This window comes from Eurosta solidaginis, chromosome 1 (assembly GCF_040869045.1).
Source record: "Eurosta solidaginis isolate ZX-2024a chromosome 1, ASM4086904v1, whole genome shotgun sequence".
NCBI classification, from domain to species: Eukaryota; Metazoa; Arthropoda; class Insecta; order Diptera; family Tephritidae; genus Eurosta; species Eurosta solidaginis.
Genome location: NC_090319.1, coordinates 64630268 through 64653596, shown reverse-complemented (window position 1 = coordinate 64653596; position 23329 = coordinate 64630268). Strand labels below are relative to the sequence as shown.

At 38.7% G+C, this 23329-nt stretch overlaps 1 protein-coding gene across 9 annotated transcripts in view; it reads left to right on the top strand.

Annotated features, from left to right (window-relative positions):
• LOC137233799 (serine proteinase stubble-like) overlaps positions 1 to 23329 on the top strand; it is a 727732-nt gene that overhangs the window by 377448 nt on the left and 326955 nt on the right. For 5 of the 9 annotated variants that reach the window (XM_067757273.1, XM_067757263.1, XM_067757196.1 and 2 more), the window contains exons 2-4: positions 16607 to 16702; positions 16782 to 18228; positions 18287 to 18397. In XM_067757273.1, the coding sequence (XP_067613374.1) occupies positions 16607 to 16702; positions 16782 to 18228; positions 18287 to 18397 (1654 nt within the window). Of the gene's footprint in view, positions 1 to 16606; positions 16703 to 16746; positions 18229 to 18286; positions 18398 to 20060; positions 21397 to 23329 lie in introns of those variants that run through there. The other 4 variants (XM_067757212.1, XM_067757202.1, XM_067757232.1 and 1 more) reach the window with 3 other exon arrangements.

Here is a 23329-nt window from a genome sequence, read left to right as displayed (position 1 = left end):
TCGAAGAGGCTCTGCAGGTCACCAACCTCTAGTTTGAGCTTGGAGGGTAGTGACCAGCAAATTCGGTTGCTTTCTCGTTGCCCTCAATGTTACAGTGAACACAAATTCAAGTGAAATCAGAAGAAGTTCATTTCAGCTTAAAACATTTTGTTAGAGCCACTGATAGCCTTGGACGATGCATGATTGACTGTGTGAGTGCTTGCGTGTACCTCGCACCCTCTTACTTTGTTTTACGACAAGAAACAATAAGCCGACTGTATAGCCAGATTAGTAGCCGAGTCAGAAAGGAAGCTTCAGCTCACACGTCGTAGAACACTTTGCACCCATCGGTATCTATAAGTTTGAGAAGGAAAATGTCTTTAAACCTACTCTAGCTCTGATGCTACTCTAGTGATACAGCCTCTATATATATTTTCCAGGCTTGTTAACCTTCCGCAGAGTCACCGAAATGTGAAGATTTTGATAATAAACTGTAAAATTAAAGTTTTTTTGGGGTTTATGTAATGGAGGGGCTGATCTGATGAGCATTTTGTACGGAAAAGCATCCAACAGTGGTCATAAAGGGTATGCTTGTTCGTAACCTTTCAGGTTTAGATGTGAAAGGCAAGCAAGAGAAGGAAAGGAAAGGAAAGGAAGTAGAGGCAAGGAAAAGTAAGGAAAGGAGAGGTAAGGGAAAGGACGGGAAGAAATTGAAAAAGAAAAGGAGGGGAGAGGAAAGGCAACATTAGAAGTCAAAAATTTAATGGAAGGCTAAGTGTTAACGGTTTTCATCGACGAGTTACCGGATTGTTACCGAAAAGTTATCAATTTACTATCGTTTATTTACGAAAACTAATCGAAAAGCTATCTATTTGTTATCGGAGTGTTGCAAAATTCGTTATCGAACTGTTATCAATTTGTTATCGACGTGTTCTACAAAATTTATCGATTTGTTATCAAAAAGAAGTTATCGATTTGCTATCGAAAAACTTGTGATTTTTTGTCGAAATGTTGCAACCAATTTGTTATCATAAAGTTTCCCGCTCATTATCGAAGAGTTATCAAATAGGTATGTATTTGATATCGGAAAGTAATCGGTTTTTATCGGATGGTTGCCAGTTTCTTATTGGCATGTTATCGATTTGTTATAGTTGAATAAAACATGTTATAAAACAGATACTGAAAAAACAAGCCAATGATTCGGCGATAGAAAGCCGATAACAAACCGGTAACTCGACCATAATAATTTATATCGATGATAAGCCTATAATAGAACAATAACTTGCGATTTGTTATCGGAATGTTAGTGATTTGTTATTGGAGTTTCGATAGCGTGTCATCAATTTGTTATTGGAAAGTTGTCGGCTTGTTATCGAAAAGTTATCAAAAAGTTATGGATTTGATATCGAAGAGTAATCAATTTTATGTAGAATTTTTACCAGTTTGTTATCGGCATGTTATCGATTAGCTAGAGATGAATTACGGCTTATGAAATATGTACCGATAAAACTTCAGTATGAACTCGGCGGCACATTTGTAATCCATCGATATTAAGCCGATAAGAATAAAGAAAAGCCGATGATTCGGCGATAATAAACCGATAAAAAACCGATTACTCGACCATCGTCGACTTTAAATAATAAATAAATAAAAAAATAAATAAATAACGGTTCACCATCGATAATAAATCGAAATTTAAGCGATAACTTTTCGGTACCGCTAATTCTGATAAGAAGGTCTTTTCGAAAGGTCGGACATTTTTTGTTTCTGTTAAGGCTACCTCTCTAAAAGTGTGTTAGAGTGCAAGCAATGCCTGGAAAGAATCGTGAAGCATACATCTATACTGTGTTCCAGGGAATATATGGCAATGAAAGAGCGGATGAACTAGCTAAAAAGGGCGCATCCCTTGAAGCTTGCTCCGTAGACGTCCCAATCAGATTTGGCGAGATTAAGAGAGGGCGAGAGGTGCACATGATCGATCAAGCGGGAAAGGCGTGGGTTCAAGTGCGGGGCTGTAAAGTATCGAAGATTATGTGTAGTTTTTACAGCCTTAGCCTAACAAAGATGCTTCTATCATTAAAAAGAGAGGACTGTAGACTCATGACGGGTATTCTGACTGAACACTGCATTCTGGCTTCATATGCCTTCAAATTAGACTCCAGCTATTAGGAGTGATACGGCTTTTAGATGTAGAAGAAGCAAGTGGCAAAGGTCTTAGAAGCCTTCTAGCTTTTGCCAAGAGGACACAGTTTTTTGATAACATTGGTCCTGGGTTTTGATAGGTTTTTCAGTTTGGTCGCTATATAAACTTCTGGGAGCACTACGGACTCATTGAGTCTATGTGAGGTCCTCATGGACAGGCCAGTTCAACCTAACCTAACCTAAGGCTACCTCTATTGTGGTTTAACTTAAATCTTTGAGCGAGCGCTACTAAATTTAAAATTTCAGTTTTTAGACGTATGTGCGTTTACACATCGAACTTCACGAGTGCATCCATGTTTCGAAAAATACTTAAATGAGAGTTAGAAATTGACTGAAGACATTCCATGTTATAGATGAAGAAAGTGAAAGTGTATATCATATCGCTGGAGAGGACTTTTGAAATTCAGTGGATTCTTCTTCCTATACATGTTGAGCAAGAAGAAGAGAAACAAAATGTGTTAATACATTTCCCTATTACAGCAATCCCAAACTACATATTTGTGTGGTAGCCTTGTGACGTCATTTTAACCAAATCATAAATGCATGAAACTGCCATTCCCTCATTATCCGCCCAGTAAGCAAACGTATCGTGACATAACGCCAGCAGCACCTTTTACACCATTTACTCTGTAAGTGGTATGCAATTACATGGCTGCCTAGTTACGCATTTTATTACTTAATCACCGAAAAAATACTTTCAATAATTTTCTATTTTTAATATTTTGCAACTTGTTGTTGTTACACTCAAACTCTTTTTAGTTCCGCACATTTTTTTCGATGTAAATTTTACGGTAGTCGATTTGCTTGAGCAACAGGTCATATCGCATACATCTGTTACACATAAAATTTGGTACTGGAAGTTTACGCATGCGCAAAGAGGCGTAGTTGCTTGCAACACCTTTATTTTTTACTCTGCTTACAATTTACACATAAATATCGCATGCACTTGTGGTATTCAACTTTTGCAGCTATACAGTTTTGTTAATTGCTGTTTTGAAATTTAATACCCAATTGCAAGTCACTGCTGAAAAGAAGTTATCTCGGACACTACTGATCGTATTGGAATACAACTTTCTTTAAAGAAACTTCTTACATTTAGCTCTTTAAAGCTTACTGATACACCAGGCGCTTCGGGATGTACATGATTGGACATCAGGAGTCGGTATTATCTGTATCTTGTATTATTTACTAGGAAATATAAGGCTCTCAATTGTGTTAGGCCTGATTTGGGAGGGTTTAGCCTACAGTAAGGCACACACCAAAACATCTAGGAACTATAGAAAAAGAGTGAGGAAAGCCTCCGCGACGCTGTATGCATGTACTTTTTCTCCCATAATCTACTATGGGATCCTTGTTTGGTGAGCAGCCACACAAAAAAGTACTTCTGTCAAAGGACAAGAGGGGTTTTGCAGATTAACAGTGATTAGCATAATGGCATGGCATGCCGTTCTGCATACCCCGCCTGCAGGTAGCAAAGCCGTATGGCCATAGCAATATAGCATCATCTACTGTAGGGCGAGCAGACTACATGGCTCCTTGCCTGAGTTTCGAAAGAGACTTTGAGACCACCATAGAGTTGGAGTGTTTGGGGCAAGGAAGCGAAAATTACAGAATACACATGATATCGATGCCTTCATATTAACGCCATGGCTCATTTCCGGTGTTCATTATGTCGATCTAGAAATAAGTAGATCCTACAGACTATCCTACAGCGCACTGTAGTGTCTTTTAGGCAGAAACTGTAGGCGTGAAGAAGACAGCAGAAATTCTAGACAAAACATGCTTAACCTGCAATCGCGTCATGTAGTTTCGCCTGGGCCGCCGATGTTGGGCATTATTCGCATTATGGTTCCACTAACTTTGAACATTTTCTCTTCCACCGCCTTGAGGTGATCCTTAAAAGTTAATTTAGAGTCAATATTTACTCCTTAATATTACAAGTAAGGCTTGGATTTTATTTGATAGCGTCCTATGGCTAAGCCTATTTCATTTGTAGCCGTGAAATATATATATTGATAGTCAAGCGATGATTAAAGCAATAAACTCACATAGTACCTAATCAAGAAGGGCTTGGAATGTAGAGAAGCATTGGATAGACTTCGAGGCGGACCATATATCTATACTGGCTTCTCGGTCAAAAAAGGATATACCGATGAGTTGAGGGTGCAGCACTCACTGAGTCGACGGTAGACGTCCCAATCCGGTTAGGATAAATCAAAAAAGACATCCATCCATTGATGCATCAAGCAGGAAAAGCGTGAATAGAAGCGCGCAGGTGCAAACTTTATAAGAGCATGTGCAAAGTCTTCGACACTAGGCTCACAAGGCTGCTCATATCTTCAAAAAGGAATGGGCATATTAACTGGACACTGCCATCTGGCGTTACATGTAAAGTGAGGCATCGTCAGTAATATCAGCTGAAGGAAATGCGAGCTGCAGGACGAAACGGTTGACCACGGTTCTTGTTCGTGTCCTGCGCTCGCGAGATCAAGGGTCGAGCTAGTAGAGGTTGCAGTGTTGCCGGATCTCGAAGTTCTAGAAAACTTCTGGCATTTGCCAAGACAACGGAATTATTATATAACATAAGTCCTACTATATAATTGGGGTTTTTTCGTTTGGTCGTCAAGCAAATTCTAGTAACATCATCACATTCAATCTATGGGAGATCTTTATTGACCAGCCAGTTCAACCTAACTTAACTTTACTCCTGCCACCCGCAATTCTTAAAACTTCTATTATTGCCCAGGTATAATTTGAAAGAATGTGACGCCACAAGTTAGTGTCCAATCATATGACCAATCATGAGTCTACATCCCTCCTTTTTTAGTAATAAGAGTAATTTTGTTATTATATGGTCGAAAGCCCGGCACTTGGTCGATCATGTGCAACTCTCGGCTCCCCTCGGCTAGCTCATCCGCTTTTTCATTTCCATATATTCCCTTATGCCCAGGGACGAATAAAGATGTATACTTCTCACTGACCCGTTGTTTCTAGGGATTGCCCTTACGCTAACACAGTCTCTGACAAATGAAAAACTTTTTGTAATATGTAAAGACATAGCATATGCTGTGTTTTCTTCTGGATATGAAAGAGTTCAACCTAACCTGTAACAGTGTCAAGAATGGAGTTGAGCCAGAACAAAGTTTTGAATTTGACTCTGAAAAAATGGGGCAAGATGAGTGATTCAGCTTTGGAGTCCACCGGCTCAATGCGAATGAAACTGTTTGTATCCTCATGTTTATTCAGATCAAACAGCTGATGCTTACAGAGGTGTGCCCTATATGACACAAAAGCTGAGCTTAACTTTTTTATATGATCTATCCTCCGAGGAACAAGGACATTTGAATGCTGTGGAGTTCCAGAGTAATGCTCGTGTTTTGTGCTTTGAGTGACTTTTTGTTCCGAACGACTTCTAGAATTTGACTTTGCCATTGAACCTTAAGTTCGAGTCGCCACCTTTATGTGCTATTAGATTTGGTGCGGTGTACTCTCGCGTGAAGACAGCACGTGCATTTTTTCGAGCTAATATCGGTGCCCCGTTTCTAGCCCAATTGTACATTATTGGAAATTTTGTTTCTAAAATGGCAGAGGAAGTTTTTCGTACTTAACAATGCTAAATGTATCCGAAATATTTTTATACCCTAAACCTGAGTGGATCCAGCTGGGTAACACTCATCACACAAAGTAGCACAGGTATAACGTCTACTTGTGTGGTACCTATATTAACCATCTCACGAATCGTGTTTCCACTACTTAACTATGTGCAAAAAAATATAAGTTTTGTTACTAATGTGGTTACTCTTACGGTCCCTGCTCCCTCAGTTGTCTCAGCATGTTTAATTGCCCGGATTATTGCTACAATGGTAGGTAAATCCTCATATTATGTAATTATTACAACAAACAGCGAAAATACCAGCAAATCATTCAAGCATCTGCTACAACTAAATGCTCACAAAGAGTGACTTAGGCCCGGTTTTTCATTAGCTGGTTAATCTTAGCTTAAACTAAGTTTGCTTAAACTCTGGTCAAATTTAAACTCCAGTTAAACTACTGAGTTGTTTTTCAGTCAAAGTTTAAGGCCGCTTTTGGGGCAGCATTTTTTATACGGCAACATTGGTATTTTATTATCTAGACAACTTGTAGATACGACAACTGGATTTTGTTTACCCAACAAACATTTAAAAGATATTTCTCCAGAGAAATATATATCTAGTTCCGGAGGTGATATCCAATATCATTATCAAGTTATTCTTAAACCAGATAGTTCTCAAGTTGATATCCAAATCCATATAACAGCCTTTTAAAAGGTATATTTGTTTTTGTTGCATTCGAAATTTACTCTTCAAAAATAGCTTCAAAAGTGAGGTTATGGTATTGGTTGGTTTTTGCAGTGTGAGCGAGTTAAAAACAAGTAAGGAAGGCTAAGTTCGGTTGTAACCGAACATTATATACTCAGTTGAGAGCTATGGAGACAAAATAAGGGAAAATCACCATGTAGGAAAATGAACCAAGGGTAACCCTGGAAAGTGTTTGTATGACATGTGTATCAAATGGATGGTATTAAAGAGTATTTTTATAGGGAGTGGGCCATAGTTCTATAGGTGGACGTTATTTAGGGATATAGCCATAAAGGTGGACTAGGGGGAGTCTAGAATTTGTTTGTACGATATGGGTATCAAGCGAAAGGTGATAATGAGTGTTTTAAAAGAGAGTGGGCCTTAGTTCTATAGGTGGTCGCCTTTTCGAGATATCGCCATAAAGGTGGAGCAGGGGTGAATCTAGAATGCGTTTGTACAATATGGGTATCAAACGAAAGGTATTCATGAGTATTTTAAAAGGGAGTGGGCCTTAGTTTAATGTGTGGATGCCTTTTCGAGACACCGCCATAAAGGTGGACCAGGGGTGACTCTAGAATTTGTATGTACGATATGGGTATCAAATGAAAGGTGTTAATGATTATTTTAAAAGGGAGTGGGCCTTAGTTCTATAGATGGACGCCTTTTCGGGATATCGTTATAAAGGTGGACCAGGGTTGACTCTAGAATGCGTTTGTACAACATGGGTATCAAACGAAAGGTGATAGCGGGTATTTTAAAAGGGAGTGTCCCTTAGTTCTATAGGTGGACGCCTTTTCGAGATATCGCCATAAAGGTGGACCAGGGGTGATTCTAGAATGCGTTTGTACAAACAATATGGGTATCAAATTAAAGGTATTAATGAGGGGTTTAAAAGGGAGTTGTGGTAGTTTTATATGTGAAGGCGTTTTCGAGATATCGAACAAAATGTGGACCAGGGTGACCCAGATCATCATCTGTCTGGTACCGCTAATTTATTTATATATGTAATACCACGAACAGTATTCCTTCAAAGATTCCTAGGGCTTTTGATTCCGCCCTGCAGAACTTTTTCATTTTCTTCTACTTAATATGGTAGGTGTCACACGCATTTTACAAAGTTTTTTTCTAAAGATATATTTTGCGTCAATAAATGAATCCAATTACCATGTTTCATTCTTTTTTCGTATTTGCTATAGAATTATGAATTTTTTTTAATTTTTCGTAATTTTCGATATCGAAATAGTGGGCGTGGTCATGGTCGGATTTCGGCTATTTTTTACACCAGTACAAAGTGAGTTCAGATAATTACGTGAACTGAGTTGAGTAGAGATATATCGATTTTTGCTCAAGTTATCATGTTAACGGCCGAGCGGAAGGACAGGCGGTCGACTGTGTGTAAAAACTGGGTGTGGCTTCAACCGATTTCGCCATTTTTCACAGTAAACATTTATCGTCCTAGAATCTAAGCTCCTACCAAATTTCACATTGATTGATAAATTTTTGTTCGACTTATGGCATTAAAAGTATCCTAGACAAGTTAAATGAAAAAGGCGGAGCCACGCCCATTTTGAAATTTTCTTTTGTTTTTGTATTTTGTTGCACCCTATCAATACTGGAGTTGAATATTGACATAATTTACTTATATACTGTAAAGATATTAACTTTTTTTTTTTTTAAATTGACTTAAAAAAAAAATTATTTTTAAGTGGGCGTGGTCGGTCTCCGATTTTACTAATTTTTATTAAGCAAACATATAGTAATAGGGGTATCGTTCCTGCCAAATTTCATCATGATATCTTCAACGACTGCCAAATTACAGCTTGCAAAACTTCTAAATTACCTTCTTTTAAAAGTGGGCGGTGCCACGCCCATTGTCCAAAATTTTACTAGTTTTCTATACTGCGTCGTAAGATTAACTCACCTACCAAATTTCATCGCTTTATCCGTCTTTGGTAATGAATTGTCGCACTTTTTCGATTTTTCGAAATTTTCGATATCGAAAAAGTGGGCGTGGTTATAGTCCGATATCGATTCATTTGAAATAGCGATCTGAGATGAGTACCCGGGGACCTACATACCAAATTTCATCAAGATACCTCAAAATTTACTCAAGTTATCGTGTTAACGGACGGACGGACATGGCTGAATTTTGTTTCGATACTGATGATTTTGATATATGGAAGTCTATATCTATTTCGATTCCTTTATACCTGTACAACCAACCGTTAGCCAATCAAAGTTAATATACTCTGTGAGCTCTGCTCAACTGAGTATAATAAAGTGCAAGTTTAAGTTATTTAAAAATACATAAAACATTACTGTATTGAAATAAGTAAAAATGAATATTGAAGTCAAATGTATTTACTTCATTTTGAAATAATTTGAGTCTTTAGCTTGTTGAGTTTTGTTTTTGTAATTTAAAATTTCACCAGTGCCTTTATTAGTGTTTATTTGCACAAATATTTAAATTTCAAATTTTAGCTAAAGGTTTAGTTGGGTTCCTCACCGATCCTCACGTTCGGACTTATATCCTGTTATTAGTCAAAATTTTAAGATTCTAAAGTGTTAATATCAGCTGCCACTTTCTGTCAATAACTATGTTTTGCGACAGTTTTCTGATAGCGTCACCCGGATAAATTATTGTCGTATGTTATATGTGCTCACATGTAACATACGACATTATTTTATCCAGTCGACGATATGCAAATGTAAACTTTTATGTGTGTTTGTTGTTTTGTTATTGTTATGTATGCTTTAATTAATTAACTTTAATTTCTTTTTTAATCCTACTAAACATTGTACTTGCGATAGACACATCTTACCACTTTCCCCCCACATCAACTTACTTTTTGTATGCATGCGGTGAAAGTGGGTCGATATGAAAGTATCACCCGCACCAATTTTATGAAAAAATAATTCTCACATATTTATAAAGCCGTGACCAAAGTTTCACGTTTATATCTCTACTGGAAGTATTTTTGGCCACCAACTCCATATAAGACCGACCAGTGTGCTTTGATAGATTTTGAGAAATGTACAGTTCTGAAATGAATATTGGACATGATTCTCCAGTTGATATTCTACATTGGATATCGAGTTGAGATTAAGTTGAAAACAAATCTCCAAGGTGGTACCACCAAAGGCGACATATATTTATTGTGAGAAATAAACACCTGATTGATAGTGGTAATGAAGCGTAATTTATCAAAAAATAAATTATATATATTTTATTTTATTTTCGTGAAAATACTGTAGTATTAGAATCTTACACTTGAGTCCAGTCAAAGAACCATAAGTTGGGAGCGATAATTTCTTCAACTTAAGTAATAACATTTTTCGCTTTATAAAAAAATCCCCCTTTTGTTGAGTACACAGTGATTCTCAAGTTTAGCCACTGTTTCGTAACAACTCTTAAGATTTTAGAAGTATGATATTAATTAGGGCTGGGACTATCCGCATATTCGAATATCCGGATATCCATATGGATATCCGTTGACACGGATAAAATCCGGACGGCATGGATATCCGGTTAATATTCGTTGGTGAAACTATCCGGATATCCGGATTTATATATCATTATTTTTTATAATTAATTTTATTTATCGGCTTATATTCTGGCGCAGATTTAGAGAGAAAAGCTGCGTCCATACCATTCTCTTGAAGATGGAAAAACCGATAGTGGCACCATAGACTTGATGTCGGTCCTTTGTTTTGCAGCTTTTTTCCCAATATAAAAAAATGGCACTGTTATTTTCACTTGCTGACCATTTTAGCACTCATTATTAGTCTAAATTGACGCTTTGTAAAATTGTTGATGTTTGTAAAATTGTAGCTTTTTAATTTTTGACATTAATTTAATAATCTACAAACATATTTTGTGAATAATTTTTCGATGTTTGCTTCGTTCAATTCTGATATGCATATATTAAACTTTTATATTCCAGTATCCGGACATAAGGATATCCGGATTTTCCGTTTACGTATCCGGATATCCGGATAACCGGATTATTTGCTTAGCTATTCGGTTATTCGAATATCCCGTTTATCCGGATAGTTGAAAAATCCGGATGCAGTTCACAGCCCTAATATTAATCAACATGAGCTCTAATGCTACTCAAGCCCAAATGCTTGTTGGGTATATTCGACGCCATTTCGAACGAACACAAATCACCGATAGGTTAAATAAATAAAAAAAATTAATAAAATGTAAGGCGCGATAACCTCCGAAGAGATTTCAGGCCGAGCTTCTCTTCCAATTTGCGTCGTGCTCCTTTTTAATTTTTCCTACAAATTTGCGGGACGGGACCTACTTGTTTTATGCCGACTCAGAACATATGAGTTTTCACTGAGAGCTTTTCATGGCAGAAATACACTCGGAGTGCTTGCCAAGCACTTCCGAGGGGCGACCCCGCTTAGACAAATTTTCTTCTAATCGAAAAACCTTATTTCTAAAATTTTGATGTTGCTTTGCCGGGATGTGAACCCAGGGCATTCGGTGTGGTAGGCGGAGCACGCTACAATCATACCATGGTTGCCGCCCGATAGGTTAACTAGAGTTTATCCCTGCCAGATCGGCCGCTTAAGCTCAGCTTAAAATTCAGTTAAAGTAGACTGAAAAACTGCAGAATAAGTTTAAGCGTAGTTTAAATGGTTGAACTTGTTCTGAAAAACTGAGCCTTATGTTAACTTGCAAGATCTCTTATGAACGAGTTTTTCCAACCGCAATGAGACCGCTGATGAATATAGTATGTATATATGTAGTTGGCTAGACTGCATGCGGCAAGCGTGAAATAATTACAGCAATGGAATTTTACAGCATCTTAGCGCCAGTTAAGGCAATGGTAAGGTGACGTCTCTGATTTCGGAAGTAAATGTGACACTGAAATGTTTGTTGTAAATTAAATGTTGTTTATTACTTCCACGTCCACTTTCGTTTTCGTGAAAATTTGCTGGAAACTAATTAAAAGTACCGTAGAAAGTTTATAGAGCCGGAGTCACACTAGCCCATTGCCCTCAAATCTGGAGAAGAGTTAAAGTCATCTTCATACATGGTTCACGAAATTGCTAGTGACTACAGATCCATAGGCCTTAACTCCTTAAGGATGATGGTCTTTGAAAGGCTTTTGGATATGTGATGTGTAATCTTCAGTGTCATTTTTAGTTTGGATATCCACAGAAGGGCGGCCCCAACTGTATCCAAACTTATTCTGTATCGCACGTGAACCGCAGACTAACAGAAACTATCATTCAAGAAATAATAGGTAGAAAGGTCTATAGATTCGTAATAATATACTCTGTCAATATTTCTGGAACAGAGCGTGCTGTTATATACAACCATATCTGCCGTCGCAAGCAATGCTAGAAGCTAAGATAACACAAATTTACAAGCTTCAGCAACAACCACTCGCCGAGAGGACATCGTAAAGCTGCAAGAACGAGTTTTCTTTCTGCTTCTGTGGAGGAAAAGTTTATGTGTTAGGTTAGGTTAGGTTAGGTTAAACTGGTCGGTCAATGAGACCTCACATAGACTGAGTGAGTCCGTAGTGTTACCAGAAATTTATTTAACGACCACACTGAAAAACCCTACCACATCGGACCTATGTTATAAAATAACTCCATCCTCTTAGCAAATACTAGAAGCCTTCTAGGACCTATACCACTTGCTGCTACTAGATCGGGCAGCTGCATCACTCCTAATAGCCGAACTCTTAGGCTGGCAAGCGCAGGGCGCGAGCACAAAATGTGTTCGTTCGATCGCTTCCTCCTCCAGCCCGCACTTCTTACATTTGGTAGCACTGACCAAGCATAATTTAAAGGCATGTGACGCCAGAAGACAGTGTCCAGTCAGAATACCCGTCATGAATCTACAGTCCACTTTTTTAATGATAGAACCAACTTTGTTAGTCCAAGGTTGTAAGGCCTACATATATTCTTCGACACTTTACAGCCCCTTTACACTCTAAATGGTGCTGCGCTCTCTCTATTTGCGGGAGTAAAGTATCTGGACGTCGAGATCGATAGTAAGCTTAGCTGCAAAATTCATATCAAATGGCTGGGAAAACAATGTACAATGTTAAAGAGCTGAATAAAGGCGAGGTAACAGTTATTTATACTTAGGTCGTTCAAGATGACGCACTAAGCGAACATGTTCCTTAACCAATTACCTTTGGACTTTAACGTATGTGAAACAACCGACTGTTTTGCAGTAAGACCTCATTAGTCTGCCTGTTGGAGCTCAAGATAATCTGGTCGAAGTGGTAACCTCAGCAGACTTTCTGACATGACTCCGACATTAATCTGTACATCCTCACTGAGTTTTCTTACTTGATCATTAAGGTATCTATTTCAGCCCTTCTTTCTAATTCGGCAGCTTAATTTCCCATTGCATCGCCCAGGGTAGTAAGTAAACGCAAGATGAAGCCTCAAGCATGGCGCTGACAGGAGTTCCTGGTTACGGAACCATTGCGGACAACGGGAAGGAGATACATTGAGGAGGACTAAAAAAACAGATATTCACATTACCCGTTACGTCTAGCAAATCATTCCCAAATAGTACGAGACAGTCCTGGAACTTCTTTATTGGCTAACTTTAAAGTCAAGTAGCAACTGTTCATTACACATCGTTCACAATCCAAATCTCAGCAGCAACAGTATCGTCAAAATTACCATTAATTTCTTACCTTTTAAGGTTCGCTGATGGCACTGTGTTCAAGGATAATTTAGTCTAGCTGCTTATCAGCTAACCATCATTTATGTTGCTATCCTTCTAGCAAACAAAAATCCTGTTGTGGCTTTTGAAATCTTTCTTTCAATGTCTATATCCAAGGCCGCTGCATTAATGTTTTATATCCGTCCATTAAAAATAAAATAAATGTAAAGCGCGATAACCTCCGAAGAGATCTAAGGCCGAGCTTCTCTTCCAATTTGCGTCGAGCTCCTCTTGCTTTTCCCTACAAATTGGCCGGACGGGACCTACATGTTTTATGCCGACTCCGAACGGCATCTGCAAGGCAGATGAGTTTTCACTGAGAGCTTTTCATGGCAGAAATACACCCGGGCGCTTGCCAAACACTGCCGAGGGGCGACCCTGCTTAGAAAAATTATCTTCTAATGGAAAAATCTTATTTCTAAAATTATGATGTTGCTTTGCCCGGGGTGTGAACCCAGGGCATACGGCGTGGTAGGCGGAGCACGCTACCATCACACCACGGTGGCCGCCAGTCAATTGCTTGATGCTAAAAGGGACAAGGCAAAAAAGTCCTTTTTTAAGAATTCGATATCACATATTGCCCCCTCCCCTCAGGTATTCAGATAAGAAAGGTAGTAAGAGCTGCTCATTTCGGAAACCTGTTCGGCTTCAGAGCCAATAAGCCAGCCCAGCATCTCCAACTTTATCCATTTAGATAGCTGTTGTGTCTCGACAGCCTCTCAAACTGATGTTTTTAAAGGTCATTTTGCTGCTGCAACATGATTTTCATATCACAGTTCCGATAATGTCAAGCCAACTATCTTCGAATCGCCGCCTAGAGCTTCTTATAGCCTTTTCTTTGATCCCTCATTGGTGATGATCTTTTTTATTCTTGACGCTTAAAGAGAAGCTACTTCTGTAAATTATTGAGTCTTATTCTTGGACTCATTGGCTTCCGACGCGCACAGATAAACCAAGCATCCTATGGCAAGGGTTTTTGTGTCCAACGTAAAGTTTATTTTTGGCCACCTTTGAGTTGGTGCCAGGCACGTAGAGGTATTTTCCGTTGTTGGCTGTCAAAAAGTCTAAAAAATTTGCCATATTAGTTCTGGGGCTGTATTAGTATGTGTGAGTTTTAAAATGTACACTTTTTCTTCATATAATTTGGTATAAAAGAACAATGTACATTTCAAGACTCACACTTACTGTATACATCCCCTGATTTCCACCATTAAAGCGTACCGATTGTGCTGGAGCAACCGCAAGATACATTCGCTTTCCCATTATTATCAGAAATGGTGATCTAAGTAATTTTTTTTTTGCTTTTTTTGAATGCTACCTTTTCGCCATTTTACAGGTCGCTAAGGAGGTCCAGAACTCGGCCTGAGTATAAAGTTTCCTCAGCCGGGTCTGCACCGCCAATTTAAAGGTGCCTTAGCTTCCACGGTTTTAAAAAGGCGGAAATGATGGAATATTAACACCACAGCAATTTCGACCAACTGTTACCCTGAGGTGGACTAATATCGTCACCGACAGTATACTTTCCTATAGAGAGCATATTCATCAGAATCTTATGGGACGCAATTTTGAGGATAGTATAGGAATATTACGATGGCATCCATTTGTCTTGCCACTGTGGCCCTTCTCTCTCACCGCTTTTAATTATTTATTGCTTATTTGTATCCCCTAATGATATTTGTAGCTGACAGACCACAAGTCTTTCACTATCCGCTACCTTGTATACCCGGGGTTGCCATGAGTGCCATGCACCATTAATATTAGCTGTGTTATTAAACGGTTTTATTTAGCTTGAGTTGACAGGCCGCATGCACGGCTGCACGGCCGTTGTGAACGAATCTTGTAATTGAAATTTAAGTAACTTCCCGATAAGCTACAAGCATGAAACTTGGAATATAGTTCAGAACCCGATGACAATGCAATAATAAGAAAAAAATCGCCGCTAGGTGGCGCATGGATCGAGATATTCGCAAAAATCGTATTTGTGGACCGATTTGGCTCATATTTGGAACACTTAATACATACAGGAATAGAAATCGACCTGTGAAAGAAAATCGCCGCTAGGTGGCGCATGGATTGAGATATTCACAAGAATCGTATTAGAAGTCCGATTTGGCTCATAAAGCGACCTATCAAAAAAAAATCGCCGCCAGGTGGCGGAAGGATCGAGATATTCACAAAAATCATATTTGTGGTCCGATTTTGCCCATATTTGGAACACATAATACATAGATACATGAATAGAAAGCGACCTATGATGCCCGATTTGCCTCATATTTAGAAAAAATATTGCATACAGTCCGGTAGATGTGACATCAAAATATTTTGGAGCTGGAGGAGGGACAAGCATACGTGGCGCAGAGTCGAGTAAAGTCTTTGGAAGGATTATGTATTGAGGACTTAGGTTGTAACAAATTGTCAGGAAAGAGTCCTTGTAATAATGAGTCACTGAATGAACTAAATAGAAAAAGAAATAATAGGCAATTAAATAAAGACTAAAAAATTGAAAATAAAATAATTTAAATAAATTTTTTAAGTTAAACGGTTTTATTGAAAACAATACTTACATGAAGTAATAATAATACGAAAAGCTAGAAAATAATTAGGTAGGTCTTAGGTACTAGTCATCACACTCCTTATCAATCTGTGGCGTTGATCAGACAATTAAATAAAAGCGTTCGAAGCGTCATATTTCTATTGATAGTCATAAGTAAAACTAACTGAACCTTAATCAGTCACATTTTTAGAAATTTCACGCGCCCAACACTTTTATTTAATTGTCTGATCAACGCCACAGATTGATAAGGAGTGTGATGACTAGTACCTAGGACCTACCTAATTGTTTTCTAGCTTTTCGTATTATTATTACTTCATGCAAGTATTGTTTTCAATAAAACCGTTTAACTTAAACATTTTTTTTTTAATTATTTTATTTTTCACATCTATATACGTTTACTCTTAAACTTTATATGGACTGCTAAGCGACAAACTTTAAATACACCTTTGAAATTGCTACGCATAAAATTAGTACTACTAAATTTCAATACGCATTATACTCAGATGTAACTGAAATATGTGGCTATGTTTCACCCTCTGCACTAATTCTATGCGCGTCCACTATTTACCACAACTGATTCAGCTATATGTTATACACAGAAATACAACAGGGGGTTGTGTCTCCACTTTTCGGTACACCCTGTGCTGTTGCTAGTTGTTTAACCACTGCCGCTAGATGGGTCTCCTAAGCATTATCTAACCGAGGATAGGCGTTTTTTTCATGCGCAAACGAAACGTATACGCGTGTAAAAAAACACGGCTATTATCATCGTAACTCTTTCGAAACACGAACAAGACCTAATGCCATTTTTTCTCTCCTTTACAGTACTATTAGTCACAGTTCTCTCTCAGTATTATGCACAAGCGGCCAGCGTCGACTCAGGTGATGATTACGAGCCAAGTCACTTGACAAACGACCAATGTAAGTTCACTCATAGTAAAATAGCCTAAAATCTTTTAGTTTAGTATACAGTTTGGATTCACATCTACTTTTCAGGCAGTGTCTTTTTTTCAGTCGCAATCGGACTCACAATTCTCCAAAGGATACGTGATGGCTGAAACTTCGAAACGAGTTGGACGTGTGGAAACAAATAAAGTAAAACAAAATAATCGCCTGAAAGCTGGCGGAGAGTCATCATCTTTAGATTCAGAATCAGATGCTGATTCGGAATCTGAAAGTAGAGACGCCGAGTCGGAGGATGACGACGATGATGATGAAGAAGAGTACTATGACGTTAGCGATGATGAAGAGAGCAGTAGCACAGATAGTAGTAGTGATGAAAATATTCCGCGCCTACTCTCTCAATCGGCATTCAATCGCATCTCGAAAACTTTGGGCGCACTTAATACAATGGGACATTTGTTGGTGGATATAACGCGCGGTGGGCAGCATGAACCCAAACTTGAAACGTATCAAACATCTGGTGTGGGAAATGGGGTGAATATTGCCTCTAGTACTGTTAGTGGGATGAGTACAACAAGCGCTATAACGACTACTAGTACAACGACGGCAGCGCCATCTAGAAAATTTAGTGACGTAAATCCGACAGCTAAAATACTTGCGCCACCGTCACATGAGAGTAATCTCGTAAATGAGCAAAAAATTACCAATTTACAGACATTAGTTAAGCGCGAGGGAGAAACACAAACGCCAGCGAATCCCATGTTCGTTGAAACCAAAGATACCAAGAAGAAGAAGAATCGGAATAAAGTTAAGAAACCAGCAACGGGTGCGGGTAGTCAAACGCAACAACTAGTAGACAAACTACCCACCACAATGCGACCAAGCACGACTACCCACCCGACAACCACACACTCAATAGATCGTGTTGATCAGTTGCCAGCGACTACTGAAGATGTGATCGGTAAAGACGCCGAAAATTATTGCAAAACACCCAACGGGCGTCCTGGCCGATGCGAAGATTTGAGTAGCTGTCCCGCTTTATTATTGAACTTAAGCAGCTTATGTGAATCTTTGTGCTTTAAAAGCCTTTTTGTGCCCGGGGTCTGTTGTCCATTGCCAGAGTCTTCAACTGTGCTCACTACACAACGTCCACTAAAACTGACTACAAAAGCGCCAGTTACTGTGATAGCAACAAAACGTCCAACTACACCACGTCCAGCATTATCGCCGAGTTTGGTATTAATACCACAGTTGAAACCCTCAACAACGACCGCAACAACAACGACTACACCTAACCCGCTGGGAAATGAGTTAGAACTGCTAGGCAACAATAATATTGTAGATCCAGAAGAGTGTGGACAACAGGAATATTCATCGGGGCGTATTGTTGGTGGGGTTGAAGCACCCAATGGTCAATGGCCATGGATGGCGGCAATATTTTTACATGGTCCCAAACGTACAGAGTTCTGGTGTGGTGGCTCGCTTATTGGTTCCAAATATATTTTGACAGCAGCGCATTGTACGAGAGATTCGCGTCATAAACCGTAAGCTATTTTAATTTGTTCCTATTTGAATACTTTTGAAGCCGGTGTCATATTTTAGTTTTGCAGTGCGACAATTTACTGTACGTTTGGGTGATATCGATTTATCGACCGATGCTGATTCTTCGGCGCCAATTACATTTACTGTGAAGGAAGTGCGGGCACATGAACGGTAAGTGGTGGAGAACAAACTAAAATTGGCAAATATTGAGGTACTTGTGACTTTTGTTACACCGACTGAAAGATAGGAGGTGGGTTTTGTCGAGGGCTGGCGTAGCATTCAGTCAATGCAGGATCGGAAAGGGATACAACAAACTCCAACTGAGTAAGAATACAGTAGTTATTTGTTGAGGTGTGACTCACACCCGACGATGTGGGAGGGGAAATGGGGGGCTTCCCCCGGGCCCGCGATTTAGAGGTACTAAGACACTTTTTTTTTTAATTCAGGAGAGCCTTTAGCTGTTCCATATGCAAATTTAAGCCGAATTTCAAAAGCAACGAATATTGATAATGATTTTTCGCCTGAGCCTTCGAACAGGGAGGAGACAATAAAAACATCAAACAAAAATGTATGTTTACATGAATCCGAAGTCGTAGAGTTTTCTTGGTAACACTGATGAAGGTTCATCTTCAAAAATTCTTCCAACAATACCACCAACTCTGTATCAAAGTCCAGATTATTTAAACGAGTTTGATATCGGTACCGTGAATAATGAGTTTTTGCGATCTGAAGAAGTCAACGAAATAACTCCGCGAGGTAACCAAAAGTGCCCTTTCATTTTTCCACGTGATTGTCATGACGAGGCATTTCCCCACCTCGTTGTTAAACAGAATCTTGCCAAATGGAGAGAAAGTGGAGCGTGACTGGTTAGTGTGGAGTGCCAGTAGCAATGCTTTTTATTGCCTGTCATGTCGTCTGTTAAGCGCCAATATTTTGTTTAAATCTACCTAAAATTTGTTGTCCTGGCGGATATTCGAAATTCCAGGTATGGAAGAAGCTATACGATAAACTGCCATCACACGAAAATACTCAAGATCACATTAAATGTTATATTCAATGGCGATCTTTACAAAATCTAATTCAAAAGGAGGCTACAGTTGATACACTTATCAATGAACAGCTAATCGCTGAAACTCAAAAGTAGAAAGAAATTTTATATAGAATTTTGGCCACTATTTTATTTTTGGGTGAAAGAGGCCTATTTTTCAAAGGCGAAAGTATATATCTTGGTGAAGGAAAAAATTGGACATTTTTTTGGGCATCTAAGATCTCATAAGCCAATATGATCCGATACTTAGAGATCATTTGGAGAATGTTAGGATTTCACAACGACAGCACAAACGTTTACAAGTTCACTATCTTTCCCCAGAGATTCAGAACAAGTTTATAGAAATTTGTGCAAAGCATGTGAGTGAAACTATATTAGATCAAGGCAAGAAAGCCAAGTATTTTGCTATCATCGTTGATGCTACGCCTGATTGTAGTCACGCTGAACAGAATACGTTCATTTTGCGCTAACTCCATTTCAATTCGAAAGCAACAAATTTTACAATTCAAGAACGGTTTTTGGCTTTCGTGAATGGTAACCAAAAAACTGGTCAGAAAATCGCTGATCTAATTTTTTATACTCTAGTCAAACATGAAATCCCATTAAAAGATAACGGCGCCAATATGAAAGGAGCTTACAACGGAGCACTACGTCATACTCGAATGCTGATTACTCGCCTTTTGCAACCTACAGTCTCAATTTATGTGGTATTGATGCTGCAGAATGTTGTACCGCTGCAATTACTTTGTTCGGAGTTGTACAAAAATGTTTTATTATTTTCAGCAGCAGTCCAAAACAATGGGACGTCCTCAAAAAAAAATGTACCAAGCTCTCTTCACAGTCTTTCAGACACTAGGTGATCGGCTAGAATTGAGGCAATCAGACCATTCGCAAACCATGTTCCAGGATTAACACAAGCACTAAATTCATTAATTAAGCTATATTTTACTGCACAAGCATACGGAGATATTACCGGCATTCTCAAATACATCAACAAGTTCGAATGTGTCTTGCTGCCCTCAATTTGGTTCAAAATACTGACTACCATTAAGCTAGAGACGCCACCATTGATGTTGTGGTCCGACATCTGGTTCCCCCCATAAATTCAGAAAAAAAAATTCGGAAACACATTTTTTCAGAAAACATTAGCCAGAACCCTTTTTTCAGAAACAAAAATTCAGAAATCAATATTCAGAAGTCAAAATTCAGAAAGTAATAAGACAGCAAAAAACATAAAATTTTGCGCAAAAGTTTAATGTGTTAGATTTAGAGGTCGTTACCTTTTGGCGTAACCGCGAAATAAAAGTATTCGTAGAAGTAAATTCAAAGATGTTTATTATTATTAAAGTCTCATCGACTTGAGTGATCGTAACAACTAACTAGAAAACTGTCTCATTACAATAGGAAAAAATTATATGATAAAGAGATAGAACAAAGACGTATAACAGCTATTCGAGTTGCCAGATTATTTCAACATTTCCTCTCAACACGAATATCTGTTTTAGCGAATTCGAAATAAAATTCAAATGTGCATATGTATTATGAAAGACCCATAAGCTTCACAAATTTAATGTGTTTATCCTTTGATAGATTTTTAGTGAGTACGTCTGCAATCATGTCACCAGATGCTATGTAAGCTAATTTGACAGTGCCCTTAGATATTTCATCACGTACATGATGAAAGCGTATGTCTATGTGTTTAGTACGCGGTCGGTATACTGGATTTTTCGCTAGCTGTTGAGTGCTTAAGTTGTCGCATTTTATTAAGATATGCTCATTTGCCGCATATTGTCCAATTTCCTCTAAAAGGCGTTTAAGGTAAATTCCTTCTTTTACTGCTGTAGACAGTGCATAGTATTCCGCTTCGGTTGTGCTTACTGCTACCGCACTCTGCTTCTTACTTTCCCAAGAAATTGCACCACCACTCATTAAAAACACGTATCCAGAGTACGATTTTCTATCTTTGATGTCACCACCCCATTCTGCGTCAGAGTAGCCTTCTATTTCTTTTATATTGCCATCGTATTTCAACTTCAGATCGATAGTTTTTGCCAGGTAGCGTAATATATGTTTCGCGCCAACTTCGTGCTTACGGGTTGGGTTTGAATTGCATTGTGCTAATTTACTTACAGAATGTTGTATATCAGGGCGTGTAGATATTGCCAAATATAGTAACTCAGCAATCAACTGCTGGTATGATTTCTGTTCGATCTGTGTGTCAGATTCGTCTACATCACCCACCTTATACCCTGGATCCAAAGGAGTTGATACAGGACGGCAATTGACCATATCGTATTGTTTTAATAGATTGCGTATATATTTAGACTGACATACTGTTATCGCACCAGTACTTCCACACCTGTCGATCTCCCAACCAAGGAAATATGAGATCGGTCCCTTATCAACGAGCTTAAACTCTTTTGCGAGGTCGGCTTTAAACATGTTTATGTCTTCTAAACTTTGGCTACCTACAATTAAATCGTCTGCATAGACTGCAACGACACATAAATTTCCGCCAATGTAGCGTATGTATAGACACTGCTCGTTTTTGCTAGGCAAAAACCCCATTTTATTGAGGACGGCATCAAGCGTGAAGTTCCACTCACGTCCTGACTGTTTGAGCCCGTAGATTGCTTTGTGTAGCCGCAATACTCGATCTGGATATTTTTCATCTACAAAACCTTCAGGTTGTTGCATGTAACACTCTTCATTTAGAGAACTATTAAGGTAGGCTGCTGTGATATCCAACTGGTGAAGATGCATTTTATTTGCAGCTGCAAGCGCAAGCATCATTCTTATTGTTGCATATCTTATGACTGGCGAGAATGTTTCTTTATAATTAATCCCATATTTTTGGCTACATCCTTTCGCCACTAATCGGGCCTTAAAACGTTCGATGTTTCCATTTTTATCTGATTTTAAATCAAATACCCATTTACATGCGATTGGTTTTTGGTTTGGTGGTAATTCAGTTAGTGACCAAGTTTTGTTCATAATCAACGAGTCAATCTCTTGTTTCATGGCTGCTTTCCACTCTTGCTTATATTCTTTACCGTCAATAACTTTCACGCTCTCGGGTATGGTGATTTTATTAGATAAAAAATTAACGCTGTTGGGTATTTTTCGGGGTCGACCGGGCCTGCCTGTGCGAATAATTTTCGGACGTCCACGCTTTGGTTGGCATACTTCATCAGAACTTGGCTTTCTGCTTAAACTCTGTTCATCTCTTTCTGCTACATTTGTTTCTGTTAAATGTGTGGATACGGTATTTTCTGCCACCTCATTATCAAGGTTTTCGTACGATTCAAGTTGTCTTAAAATTTCACCGTCCGGCGTAGATTTACCCATTAGCATATCTTCTTGAAATTTGACATCTCTTCTAATAATAATCTTCTTCGCTTCTATGTCATACAATCGATACGCTTTTGACTCTTGTGAGTAGCCCACCATAATACAATTCCTTCCTTTAGCACGGAATTTACGATTTTCCGATTTATCCAACGCAATCGCTAAACACCCGAACACTCTGAGGTGTTGTATATTAGGCTTTTTCCGATACCATATTTCGTTTGGAGTTATATCACCAATTGATTTAGATGATATGCGATTTCGAAGGTACACCACGGTTGCTACTGCCTCCGCCCAAAATTTCTCACTGAGATTGGCTTGCACTAACATCGACCTTGCCATTTCAACCAATGTACGGTTGGCTCTCTCCGATACTCCGTTCTGTTGTGGGCTATAAGGAGTACTCAATTGGCGTGTAATACCATTTTCCTCCAGGTACTTATTAAAGGCATTGTTAATAAATTCGCCTCCATTATCACTTCTCAAAGAGCGTATCAACTTCCCTGTTTGACGCTCTACCATGTTTTTAAATGCTTTGAACTTATCAAGTACTTCTTCCTTCGATTTTATGAAGTAAACAAACATTTTTCTAGACCTATCGTCAATGAAGCTAAGAAAATATCGTGAGCCACCAATTGATTGAACGTTGAAGGGGCCACATACGTCGGTGTGTATCAAGCCCAATATATTGTCAGCTTTACTTTCAG